We start from the raw sequence: 14,462 nt of genomic DNA, 5'->3' as shown, positions 1-14,462 counted from the left end.
ACCCTTTTGATCTAATACAGCCATGAGTCTTTTTGGGAAAGATGCAACAAATTTTTCCCACCTGGATTTGGGGATCCTCTGCCATTCCTCCCTGCAGATCCTCTCCAGTTCTGTCAGGTTGGATGGTAAATGTTGGTGGACAGCCATTTTTAGGTCTCCCCAGAGATGCTCAACTGGGTTTAAGTCAGGACTCTGGCTGGGCCATTCAAGAACAGTCACTGAGTTGTTGTGAAGCCACTCCATTATTTTAGCTGTGTGATTAGGGTCATTGTCTTGTTGGAAGGTAAACCTTCGGCCCAGTCTGAGCTCCTGAGCACTCTGGAGAAGGTTTTCATCCACAATATCCCTGTACTTGGCCATATTCATCTTTCCCTCAATTGCAACCAGTCGTCCTGTCCCTGCAGCTGAAAAACACCCCCACAGCATGATGCTGCCACCACCATGCTTCACTGTTGGGACTGTATTGGACAGGTGATGAGCAGTGCCTGGTTTTCTCCACACATACCGCTTAGAATTAAGGCCAAAAAGTTCTATCTTGGTCTCATCAGACCAGAGAATATTATTTCTCACCATCTTGGAGTCCTTCAGGTGTTTTCAAACTCCATGCGGGCTTTCATGTGTCTTGCACTGAGGAGAGGCTTCCGTCGGGCCACTTTGCCATAAAGCCCCGACTGGTGGAGAGCTGCAGTGATGGTTGACTTTCTACAACTCTCTCCCATCTCCCGACTGCATCTCTGGAGCTCAGCCACAGTGATCTTTGGGTTCTTCTGTACCTCTCTCACCAATGCTCTTCTCCCCTGAGAGCTCAGTTTGGCCGGACGGCCAGCTCTAGGAAGGGTTTTGGTCGTCCCAAACTTCTTCCATTTAAGGATTATGGAGGCCACTGTGCTCTTTGGAATCTTAAGTGCAGCAGAAATTTTTTTGTAACCTTGGCCAGATCTGTGCCTTGCCACAATTCTGTCTCTGAGCTCTTCAGGCAGTTCCTTTGACCTCATGATTCTCATTTGCTCTGACATGCACTGTGAGCTGTAAGGTCTTATATAGACAGGTGTGTGGCTTTCCTAATCAAGTCCAATCAGTGTAATCAAACACAGCTGGACTCAAATGAAAGTGTAGAACCATCTCAAGGATGATCAGAAGAAATGGACAGCACCTGAGTTAAATATATATGAGTGTCACAGCAAATGGTCTGAATACTAAGGACCATGTGATATTTCAGTTTTTCTTTTTTAATAAATCTGCAAAAATGTCAACAATTCTGTGTTTTTCTGTCAATATGGGGTGCTGTGTGTACATTAATGAGGAAAAAATGAACTTAAATGATTTTAGCAAATGGCTGCAATATAACAAAGAGTGAAAAAATTAAGGGTGTCTGAATACTTTCCGTCCCCACTGTATGGTTACAAAGTAAACTTTGAAGTACGTACTAAAGTAAGCCATATAAAACAGTATGGTGGTGCCTCCACATAATGCTTTACGATTACGTATAATCAAAACTCATTTTTTAACTTTTGGATAGGAAATATTTTATATTTCTATTACTGACTCTGCTGGTAGATGTAGCCTCTCAATTTGTCCTGGTGACCATTGTTACTGGGACCAAAAGTGATGGGAAAGTTACAACTTTAGAGCTTTCAGAACATCAAGAGGTAAAGGCAAATTGTCCAAATTGTCCCAGGAGAACACTTGTTCTGAGGACAGCTATTCAAGCAGAGAATTTCTCTAACATTCTAGTGATTTCCTGTCGGTTGCCCGACAGGAAAAAAATCTCCAAATTGGGCAGCGCAAACAATTTGGTAAGTTGGTTTTATTTTAATTTGGCTCTACATTATATACACCTTAACTGTTTGCCAGCCATATAGCTTACATATACAGTGGCAGAGCATCCTCCCTGTGCTGGATCACGTACCTAGTACGTAATCCGCGCACTTGGGCAGGGGGCGTGTGCGCCCACCGGCCCAGCTGTACTATGATTAGTCACAGCACATGCCAATTTACCAGGTCCTAGCCACTAATTGTCCGTGGGCATCCAGCTCTGAGCTCTACCAAACACAGTCCTGTGAATGTAAACACAGAGCTGTGTTCAGTCACAGGTGATCTCATTGTTTGTTCATTCCCTGCTAAGCAGGGAATAAAGACAACTAGATCACCAGTAAAGGCAGGACACAGTACACACATAAACACTTGTTAGGCACACATTTAACCCCTTGATTGCCCTAGATGTTAACCCCTTCCTGCCCAGTGTCATTAGTACAGTGACAGTGCATATTATTAGCACTAATCACTGTAATAACGTTACAGGTGAGGTTAGTGGCAGTTAGTCATTTCACCCCAGAGTCAGTTAGTGTCAGATTGCCCGGCTTCATGCGTTATGAGTTGCTGATTTGCGCCATTGCTAGTATAAAAAAAAATCCAGTTTATGTCCCATAGTATGTAGGCGCTATAACTTTCACACAAACCAAATCACATACACTTATTGGGATTTTTATTGTTACCAAAGACATGTAGCAGAATACATTTTGGCCAAAATTTATTAGGAGATTTGATTTTTAATTGTCGGTCTTTTTTCATTTATATAATAAAAAATACAAAACTCAGTTAAAACAAGTAAAAAAAAAAAAAAAAAAAAAACCAGAGGTGATATAATACCACCAAAATAAAGCTCTATTTGTGTGATGCAATATAATAATATTCTACAATTTAACTACTGCTTTCCACGTGAATGAGTTAAAGCAGAGCTCCACCCAAAAGGGGAAGCTTCAATTGTTCACACCCTCCCCCCCTCCACTGCCACATATGCCACTTTTTGGGGGGAGGGAAAGCGGTTACCTGGTTTTGGAGGTACCCGCTCCCACTTCCTGGTAAATTCCCGCACAGCGCTCAATGTCATGTTTGGCCCTATCTCCTTCCCCCCGTTGCCTTCTGGGACCTGTGTGTGTCCCAGAAGATAGTGGGACCATTTAGAAAGCGCAGTGCGACTTGCGCATGTGCAGTAGGAAACTGGATGTGAAGCCTGAAGGCTTCACTGCCGGTTTCTCTTACTTGCAATGCTGGTGCCTGCACCCGAAGCTGATGGACGAATTGGCTTGGGGTGCCAACATCGCAGGATCCCTGGACAGGTAAGTATCCTTATATTAATAGTTAGCAGCTACAGTATTTGTAGCTGCTGACTTATTTTTTTTCCCCCAGACTGGAATCCTGCTTTAAAGGGGTTGATTTACTAAAGGCAAATAGGGTATTCACTGTGGAAGGTAAGTTTCATTTTCCAAAAGAATTTTCCCCAGAGCTTAGTGAATGTAGTTCGCTTTGCAAAAAATAGCCAATCACGTGCAAGGAAAATGTAAAAAAAAATAAAGCATTTTTTCTTGAACATGATTGGATGATGGAAGTCAGCAGAGCTTCACCTCATTCACCAATCTCTGGGGAAAATTCCCTTACAAAGTGCAACTTACATTGCAAACAGTCTGTTGAGGTTGATTTAGTAAATCAACCCCAATGTTTTCAAATGCAATGCCATGTTAAAAAACAACTTATTTAGGTGTTCTGATAAATTCTGTTACTTACACTCCACAATGCACTTTAATGGAACATGTTCTCTGTAGCCTGCCATACACTTGCAGCTCTTCTGTATCATCAGCATAAGATGTCATGATTCCTAATCCTCCAGGATCTGTGAACAGGTCGATCTGGCAAACTCTGTAATCCTACAAGAAAATGCACTTTTCCACATTAGTGTCTTCATTATTAAAACAGATGTAATGTACTTGCATTCCAAAGATACACCAAATAGCTCTTAGTGTAAGTCAATTTTTAAATACACAGATAAATATGTGCTATGCATCCTTACATTTCTTTTTATGTACTGTAAATACTTATCATTTTTAAATGAGGGTGTGAAGTAGAGATTCTAGAGCTGTGAGCGAAGGGAAAAAGATTGTCTAGTGTCAGCTATTATGAGCACTGAGGGGGAGAGGTCAACTAAGCAAATCGTTTTTACATTTTAAATACCCAATTTGCAAGACTCGTTTTGTAAATTATCTTATAATAAATGCAATGGATCTTGCAATTCTGGTGTGATGCGTTATATGTGCATTGCTTTTTAACGGTGTTTTACATGGGTTTTGCATGCACCACCCATCGTGGTTGAATACTAATGACAATTTGAACCCACAAATGATTAAGAAATCAAACCAACGTTCTTAAAAACATTTTGAATAACATTCTACTAGTTTATATGTTGCTTTAGTGTGGCTATTCGAGGACTGATAAATGATGTAAGCTAATAGTTCGCATTTCTGAGCTTTGGGTTTGCTTGCTATAGCATGTAGGAAATACCTCTGCCATCCTTTGTGATGTCCTTGAAAAGGATGATAGAGTTCTTTTGCTTTTATCTCATTTCACGAACTTCACTCTATTGTACAGTACAAATAGAGTCCAATTAAAATCATATGTATTTTTATATACTTAAAGAGTTTGTTACCCTAAAAAAAAAAAAAATTATATATATATTATATATATATATATATATATATATATATATATATATATATATATATATATATATATATATATATATATATATATATACACACACACACACACACTTACACACACACACACATACACATACACTGTTCGACATCTTCGGCACATGCATACTGATACAAACTGAAGCAATGGCACGTATGTGGCGTTGCTTCAGTGAATGTGCTGTTACCGTGCGCATGCGCGGGAGTGACGTCATCGCGGCTTCAGCCAATCACAACACCGGAGCCGCGATACCCAGAAGTAACCCTCGGGAGTGATGTCGCCGGCCGGTGCTGTGTACGGGCACTGCAGCGAGGGCTCGATCTCAGGTGAGTATTACATAATGAGCTAGTATGCTATGCTATACTAGCTTATTATGCCTTTGTCTTGCAGGTGTTAAGTTTTTATTTTTTTTCAAAGTGGGTTTACAGCCACTTTAAAGCATGTTATACAGCACAGTGCTTGTGCTGTGTAATTCAGCCCCCTTTATCACCTGAAATACCTGTCTGATCCTGCCTGGTTCTGTCCTCCCCCTGTAAACTGACCACGGTTTATCATGGCTGCTGAGCCCTGACACTAGTCAGTTTACGTGCCTCCATCATCTGTGTGTGTGTGCGCTTTATAAATAAAATGTCGTTCTATGCCCGATTTCAGAGTGCTGCTCGCACTCACATGACCGACGGCCTCTCTCCTTCTGACTGACGTCAGCAGGGGATTCTCGGCCCCTCCCTCTGTAGCTGCCAGATCGGGAGAGGTGGCCGGTCAAGAGAGTGCCGAGTGGCACTCTAAATCAGGTACAGGCGGTCCCCTAGTTACAAACATCCAACTTACAAACGACTCCTACTTACAAACAGAGGGAGACAACAGGAAGTGAGAGGAAATCTACCCCTAGGGGGGGAAATTCACTCCTGTAAGAGTTATTATGGAAAAAAGGTGTCTCCACTGATGCTTTATCACCAAGGCTCTTTTCGATAACCCAAAATTTTCACAATCCAATTGTCACAGGGACAGAAAGTGAGGTGAAATCTTCTGAACAGGGGCACAGACAGCAAAACAAACGTTACAGGGGTGTTAACCCTTCCCTATACTATCCAGAAAGCTTAAAAAAATCTTTTTTTGGCTGGTGCTACACTTAAAAAATGTACCTGTTCTGACTTACAAACAGATTCAACTTAAGAACAAACCTACAGACCCGATCTTGTTTGTAACCCGGGGACTGCCTGTATAGAACAACATTTTATTTCTAAAGCACACACACTGGGACACCTATTCATTAGCAAACAGAGAGGTTTGTGTAAAGAGAACAGAGTGGCTTAAAGCGGAACTTCAGTCATTTTTTCATCTTTCCATCTATTAAATATTCTGCCCTTGGTGTTTTAACTTTACTGGCAGAAAACAAATGTTTTATTATCCAAATACCTTATGCAGCCCACTTCCTGTTTCTTGTCTGGTAAAAAGCCTAGGCTTATGACATCATGTACAGCGCTCTCTCTCTTGTGAGTTTGCCAGGAAGGGAGAGGGGGGGATGAGTCATAAGAAGGCCAATGAGAGCTGCAGAGCTGGAGGTGTGCCTCTGTGTGTCTGTGTAAATCCAGGAAGCAAAAAGGCAGCAGCTTCAGCTGCCCACAGTTAAAATGTTTGCAGCCAGACTTAGTGGTGGGAGATTTCTACAGCATATTTGGCAGGTATAGAATCACAGTATATTTAAAATAATATGCAAAGTGGTTGGAGGGAAGCTTCAGAATGGCAAAGATGTTTTTATTACAAATTATGTGAGCAGACTGCAGTTCCTCGTTAATAACCACTTTAAAGATGTTTTCCCATACCTCATTTCCGATACCTTTCTCTTTTCTTATTGTTTTCTTCTAATAAAATAATTTCTCACTTTTTCTTTTTTTCTTGTGTTTGTCACCTCTATTCTTGCTTACTGTGTCTTCTTTACTCATTTTAGTATACTTTTTTTCAGGGCTTTTTTTCTCAGAGAATAGGTGCTGGAACTCCCACCTTCTGAGTCACTTCTTGTCTCTGCCCCCTACCCACCTCCGAGCAAAATCTCTTGGTTCCACCCCCTACGCACCTCCCAGCACCGTCTCATTCAGAGAATACAAAGCCAAGTATGATTATGTCATGCTACGCTAAAGTAATTTGTATGGAAATTGGTAATAACAAGAAGCCTCCTCCATTAACAGTAGATCCCTTCCAGCAGCAGTTGACCCCCCAGCAACATAACCCCCCCCCCCCCAGCAACAATAGATCGCCCCACCAGCAACAATAGGCCACCACACAAAAACAGATCCCATCCAGCAACAATAGATCCCCCAGCAGCCAGCATCAGTAGACCCTCCAGGACACCTCAGCACCCCTTGCCAGTAGATACATTCAGTGCTGGAGGTGCCGGAACTGCGTTCCCGCTGAAAAAAAGCCCTGCTTTTTTGCATATTTTTTTATTATTATTCTCCTTTTCATCTTCATTTTCTTTATTATTATTATTTCTTGTTCTTTTTGTATTTTTCATTTGTGTCACTTTCATCTTTATTACTAATTTTCTTTTTTTTTTGTTCATTCTAATTTTTTTAGCTTTTAGTTTTCATGTTCATTTCTGCCTACCTTTTACCCATGTTGCTATTTTTATTATTATTAGCATAATCATTTTCTATTTTTCTCTCTTTTGTCGATATACTTTACAATTTTTTTTCTCCTTATTTTATCTTCAATTTTCCTTATTCTTACTATTCGGTATTTTTATTTCCATTTGTACGTCTCACTTCCCATAACTTTTCTTCTCTCATTGTCCCTTTTTTTTCTCATTTTAAATCACACACACCTGCTCACCCTCTTTCCTTCATGGCTGATGATGCATAAATTCTCTTGTCCTGCTCTAGCTTCCCACTGACGAAGCCCCAGTGGGTGGGGCAAAACCCCATCAGAGGGCAGGGCAGTGGAGTGGTGCTGGCTGAAGCCATAACCTACACTTGTATGCGCTGGCCAGGGTGAGCGGCATCCTACATTTTTTTACACAAATGTAGGAATTTAACACTCAAAATGTCACACCAAAAAGTCACAGGTCCAGATACAGCTTTATTCCAAAATCCAATAAACCAAATGGAAAAATCCCTACATGCAATAGTAGAAAACCCCCGGTATTATATATATATATATATATATATATATATATATATATATATATATATATATATATATATATATATATATATATACACACACACATATATACATACATACACACTCACATACCTACTTTAAAGTTTACATTTCAGTGTTCCTGGTTTTCAAGTTGCAATAAGTGTTTTGGTAACCAAAATTAAACACATACAAAATTTGCAGGAGGACATAAAAAGGAAATTTAAGTTGTTCCTTCAAATGACTAATAATGTTGAGTGACTCATATAAGGTTGAGTGACTCATAAAACCACAGGCATACATATAAATAAATATAGCCTACTTGCCTTAATAATGTAGTATAAAACTGTTCTGACCCACAGTACCCAGCATTAGAAATCAGCCTCAGATACCCGTCTAAGAGTTTAGCTATAACAACCTGTTGCAGTAGAAATCTAGTGTATCATTGTACGGAATTTAATAAGCTTTATTGGCAAACAGTAAATTCACAAGTACTTCTATCTCACTTTCATAAGTTTTTAGCATTAAATTCAAGATATACTGGAGATGTCTTTGAAGGTGCTATAAATGGAACATGCTAATCTCATTTGTAGAAAATACCAAAATAATATGACTAAGGTTACTGAGTAGAATAGCAAGCAGAGTTCAATCTACTGATGTCAGGACAGTGAACGAAACCATTTCATGTTACTTCTCAATGTGTCTGATAGTCAAAATTAGCTTTTCACTCCAGCCATTCAGAGCTCTATACAGATGTCTGCATTTTGGATGACATTGGGTTTGAATCCCCAAGTCTTCTTATAGCTGTTCTGAACCCGATCATAAAGTGGACAGCAAACACCTACAGTTGCACATACCTTCACATAACAGAGTGGTGCAGGATCCATAAGCCACTACCCCAGCGTGGACTTCGGCAGAGGAATTCCTCCGTGGATCTGCCCTCTCTTGACAAAGTGCAACTCAAACCAAAAGTTTATTTTTGTTTTGCTTTTTTATGGTTATTGTCCCATTGGGGAACTCTTCCTTCTCTCTCCACCCGAGACAAAACAGGAAGTGAAAGAAATCTCCTCAAAGTAAGGGGAAACCACACCTAAATAAGAACAGGTGTCCCACTGGAAAAATTACTTTCACTTCCTGCTTAGAGTGATTGTAAAGGCTCAGCATGTTTTTTAAGTAATATAATGAACATGTTGTACATACCTTTTCTGTGCAATAGTATTGCGCAGAGAGGCCCCAAACCTCCTCTTCTAGGGTCCCTGCTGGTGCACTTCTTTCCTCCTCTTCTGTGTCTGCTCCCCTTGAAAGCCGCTTGCTATGTGGGCAGACATGCAGGCTCACTCCCAAGCCAGGTTACGTGTGTCCATAGACAAACATAGCATGGTTCAGCACCACCCCACCTCCCCTTACAGGACTTGATTGACAACAGCAGGAGCCAATGGCTTGCACTGCTGCCTTTGTGTCCTGTGAGAAGCAGGAGAGAGAGCAGCGATATTGCTCTTGGGCACAGCACTGGGTCAAAAGAGGAGCCAGGTAAGGATTTAGAGGGGAATCTGGGGGAAGCTGACAGTGGAAGTTTTTTTACCTTAATGCAGAGAATGCGTTCGGTTAAAAAACGTTATGCCTTTAGAATCACTCTGAGAGACAACTGTAAAATTGTATTTCACATTGGCAATGGTCAGCAGTACAAATGAGGAGAGTGAATCTCCCAAGTAGGAACACAGACAGTAAAAACAACAGCAAAATGTCCCAACCTTACATTACTCCAATAAACATTTTGGTTTTAGATACACTTTAAGTAAGCTTTCCTGATGTTCCTATGAACAATTTACTAGAGAACACAGATAGCAAAAGTATCTGATTTCCTCTAGCAGATTTTCCACAGCAATACATGGAGCACATCTTTAGGCTGGTAGCCCAATGTCATTGACAGCAGTAAAAATTTAGCAAGGAAACCATCTCTGCCCTACTGTATCCAGAAATCTGCTTTTAATGGAGCTGAACTTCAGCAATACACAACAATTTTATCATTATAAAACCATGTTAGGATAGTGTAGCATTTTGATTGCAGACAAGGGCCTGGCTCTCTATACTGCATTGTATTATTTACCTTGATCACATGTCTTAATGAACCAATCACCACAGGTTTAGGAGAATTTTCTTCTTGCTGCTCTTCACCCCAAGGATTAGTAACTTCAATGTCACCTTCTTCTATAGGAATGGTTCGTCCCTCGAAATTAGGATGTTCATAAATTATCCAACTATAGAAAGAGGTTTCATAGTCAACACATGCATTAATACACATAAAACCAAGCCATATTCTGAGTGAAGGATCAGAACACTTCAGCTGCTAAATTCGTTTAAAGTAGGTCTATCATTACAATGCAAACTGTGCATGAATTATCAGGATACAAGTCAGTATTAACCCACTCTATTTTTTTTTGTCAAAAAATACTTTTCTCCGTGAATAATAAAGCCGGCCATAGACGGATTGAATCCCATCCACTGCAGCAGGGATTGGCCGAGATTAGAGCCATCTGTACTGAAGTTGATTCTTCGATCGACTTCAATACAAGCAGCCTGTCTGATGAACACTGCCAGAAGCTATACCTGCCAGCAGTTAAAATGCATAATCCATAGGCGGCTTGTAACACTCCTCCAGAGGAGCCTATTATAGCCTAAGATTACCCTGGACATAGGCAACCCCATTGTTCTCTTTTGTGATTAGAGACTGCAGAGTGTCTACTTTTTTCACACAGACCTTGCCTAGAAGATATGGATCAGAGGGGCACAACCATTAAAAAATAACCCATAATTATTACATTATATACAGTATATATATCCAACAATATCATTACAAACTATGCACAGGAAAAAAGCTCTAATATGGATCAGACAATTTACATTGAGATCAAAAGCACATTAAAAGACTACAGTTCCTCTGTAAAACCAGAGGATGACATGGCCCATTGATGTCTACCCAAGACAGAAATATGAATCGATCCCTTGTGCCTTGCTATGTATATAAAGCAACTTTCCAGTTTCAGCTGTCCAACCCCTGAATAAGTAACTGATTTATACAGTGTTTGTTAGTTTGGGTTTTCCTTGGCATCCTTTCTGCATCATTACAGCCACATGTGCAGAGTTTTTGTACCAGGACTGACTCTGGTTATGTCACGGGAGCCTGCCACATGACTGTGCAATGATCATGCAGGGACAGGATCCAGCAAAGAACATGCCCTGAAGTCCATTACTGACTAACCAGCATTTTATACTGCAGAGTAATAGCCTTCAAGCTACATAAAAATATAAATGGTATTATTTCAAAACAGTGGCAATCATACAAGGGGATAGTGTGAAAAAATTGTAAACATTGGGACTATTGAACGTGGGAAGACAGATGTGCCTTTACAGACACTATGCAATGCTGTAGGGCTATGTCTATGGCAAACACAAGCACATGTAGCTCAGGTACCTCTCTCCAGTGCACAGGGACTCAGATCTATGCATTCTGTGATGTGCTGCTCCAATAACCTCACTAAATGTGCATTACAGCCTGTAATACCATCTATTACATGCTGACACAATACTACAGTACTCTACAGCACCAGACAGTAAGATTTCTGTAAATGCCCATTTCTTTCTCTTTGTGGAACACCAATATAGAATAAACAGTAAAAATCCTCCAAATATCATGACAGGGATTTATTTTTATTTTTTTCCCCAAACATCAGTATGCTGGTAGGCAAGCAAGTTGACAGTGTTGATGTTGTACATTGAGATGTCATCAGTAGTTTGTTGCGATTCAACAGACTATAATGTGGATACTGGTAAGAGTTTTGCGGAGTATTCTAATGCCCCGTACACACGGTCGGACTTTGTTCGGACATTTCGACAACAAAATCCATGGATTTTTTCCTACGGATGTTGGCTCAAACTTGTCTTGCATACACATGGTCACACAAAGTTGTCAGAAAATCCGATCATTCTAAACGCGGTGACGTAAAACACGTACGTCGGGACTATAAACGGGGCAGTGGCCAATAGCTTTCATCTCTTTATTTATTCTGAGCATGCGTGGCACTTTGTCCGTCAGATTTGTGTACACACGATCGGAATTTCCGACAACAGATTTTGTTGTCGGAAAATTTTATATCCTGCTCTCAAACTTTGTGTGTCAGAAAATCCGATGGAAAATGTGTGATGGAGCCTACACACGGTCGGAATTTCCGACAACAAGGTCCTATCACACATTTTCCTTTGGAAAATCCGACCGTGTGTACAGGGCATAAGAGTTTGATTACACGTTAGGAAAGCACTATCGGAAGCAAAGCTAGTTGGCGATTAAACAGGTATATAAAAGTCAAACCATGGCAGGTGAAAAAAAAAAAAAAAAGGACAAACCATGGTAAGTGCACACTTCGATCCTTGCATGGAGACCCACAAAATAAATCATAGAAAACCTTTTATATTTTCTATCACAGCAAATGCTGGCTATTTTACTACACACCACTACTCATTACAGTGTTTCATAGGTCATGTTAGTTGTACTTTTGTCTAAAATACATGGAATCATAATGTAGAGCCCAATCTCAAGAATAAATGATTATAACTTACCACCCTCTTATTGTTTTGATGAAAATAGTTGGAGAAAGTTCCCAGGAACTACAATCTGCTATGTCAGCAAACACTTCAAATACAGCACCGCCATGCTCAGCTTCTGTGAGAATCACCAACTGAAACAAACACATTCCAACAACCTTTTAATTGCGTTTTCACTCAGATACACCATAGAAAAAAACAAATATCAAAAGAACATGTTTTCTTACCTTTCCTGGCCTGGGGTTGATCTTTTCAGCACCTTGCAAAGACTGAACCTAAAACAATACAATTTTGAAATATTATGCAACTTCATCAAAAAAGACAGGAGGCAGCACTATCTAAACACAAAGCTCTGTTTGTTTAAATCTAAATCAAATGTTGTTAACTTAACATGCATGAAAACATAGCAGACTCATATTATGGGACATGTCTATAAAAAGATGCTGAATCCAGACACTGTGTACATCCGTAGAGTGTTCAAAGTGTATTCTGAAGAGCATTCCAGAATTGAGCACAACAGATCACTCCACAGGTATTAATGAAGAATCACTGAAAAATCAATGATTTTCTGTTAATTAGGATGGAGAAAGTATGTATGTGTATACTTCTGACTGTTTTAAAGTGTTAACTTTGGTAATGCTGTCACTATTTGGTGAGTTTGGTTTCACATTTGGTGGGGTATTTAAAGTGAAACTAAACTCTCATCCAACGTTAACCACTTTTAATCCTTATGCTGTTAACATAGATAGGAAAGTATATATTATATTTCCTTATTTTAAACTTTTTTTTACATTTCTTCAGTTGCTTCCCGGTTTCTGGCCTAGGCCAAGATGATGTCATACATCCCAGGGGCATTCATGGGCATTTCTCTCTTTTCATCTGGAGGAAGGGAGGAGAGGCTTTATTGGGTAATTACACCCACCTGCTGCATGCCTGAGCCTAGGGCAAATGGATTCCAGCAGGTAAATGCTACATTAATCATCTGCCCTTACTCAAGATGGTCACGGTCAGAAACGTTAGGGGATGTTTTTCAGAGTAATGTAGAAAAAAATGATCCGCACTCCGGTTGTTGCTCTTAAAACGTCTTCATTTTATTGCATAGCCACAGTGAACAAACACAGATTAAGTCAATTACTTAAAGGGGTTGTAAAGGTAAAAGTTTTTTCACCCTAATGCATTCTATGCATTAGGGTGAAAAAACATCTGACAATACCAGCCCCCCCGTTTTACTTACCTGATCCCTGGAAAGTCCAGCGCTCGCCCCCGACATCCTCTTCGCCGATCAGCCTGGCCATTGATTGGTTACAGTGGATGGATTGAAAGCAGCGCAGCCATTGGCCCACGCTGCTGTCAATCACATCCAATGACACTGCGCGCCGGGGGGGCGGGGCCGAGTAATACAGTGACGGGAGCGCGCCCGCAAGCGCTCAACATCATGCGAGGGAGCGATCACTGGGAGCAGTAGATCCCTGTCATGTTGCTAGGCAGAACAGGGAAATGCCTTATTTACATAGGCATCTCCCCGTTCTGCCTCTCCATGCCACGACCGCAGGACACTGGTGGACATCGAGTTTGCAGGACTCATGGGCACGCACCCGCTAGCCGCCGATGACGCAGCGACGTATGGGTACGTTGTTTTGTGCACCCGTGCCACTATGCTGACGTATACATCGTGAGCCGGTCGGCAAGTGGTAATAAGACACATGGCCACTCATTAAAATTAGAAGAAAAGAGGTTTAACCTTAAACTGCGTAGAAAGTTCTTTACTGTAAAAGCGGCAAGGATGTGGAATCCCCTTCCACAAGCAGTGGTCTCAGCGGGAGCATCAATAGTTTCAAAAAACTTTAAGATAAACACCTGAACAACCTCAACATATAGAGATATTCAATGTAATACTGACATATAATCACACACATAGGTTGGACTTGATGGATTTGTGTCTTTTTTCAACCTCACCTACTATATATATCTATATATATATAGATATATATAGATATATATATCTATATATATAGATATAAATATCTATATATATATATATATAGATATAAATATCTATATATATATATATATATATATATAGAGATATATATATATCTATATATATATATATATATATATAGATAGATAGATATCTATATAGGGCTGCAACTAATGATTATTTTCATAATCGATTAGTTGGCCGATTATTGTTT

General features: G+C 40.2%; 1 protein-coding gene across 3 annotated transcripts in view; it reads right to left on the bottom strand.

Annotated features, from left to right (window-relative positions):
• Window positions 1-14,462, bottom strand: part of CRYBG1 (crystallin beta-gamma domain containing 1) — a 343,574-nt gene that overhangs the window by 49,229 nt on the left and 279,883 nt on the right. For all 3 annotated transcript variants that reach the window (XM_073627016.1, XM_073627017.1, XM_073627018.1), the window contains 4 exons: window positions 12,495-12,542; window positions 12,283-12,401; window positions 9,776-9,926; window positions 3,565-3,704 (listed from right to left, as the gene is read on the bottom strand). In XM_073627016.1, the coding sequence (XP_073483117.1) occupies window positions 3,565-3,704; window positions 9,776-9,926; window positions 12,283-12,401; window positions 12,495-12,542 (458 nt within the window). The remainder of the gene's footprint in view (window positions 1-3,564; window positions 3,705-9,775; window positions 9,927-12,282; window positions 12,402-12,494; window positions 12,543-14,462) is intronic.

The sequence above is a fragment of the Aquarana catesbeiana genome, linkage group LG04 (assembly GCF_042186555.1).
Source record: "Aquarana catesbeiana isolate 2022-GZ linkage group LG04, ASM4218655v1, whole genome shotgun sequence".
NCBI lineage: Eukaryota > Metazoa > Chordata > Amphibia > Anura > Ranidae > Aquarana > Aquarana catesbeiana.
The sequence above is the reverse complement of the archived record's forward strand: the minus strand, read 5'-3'. Positions and strand labels throughout refer to the sequence as shown.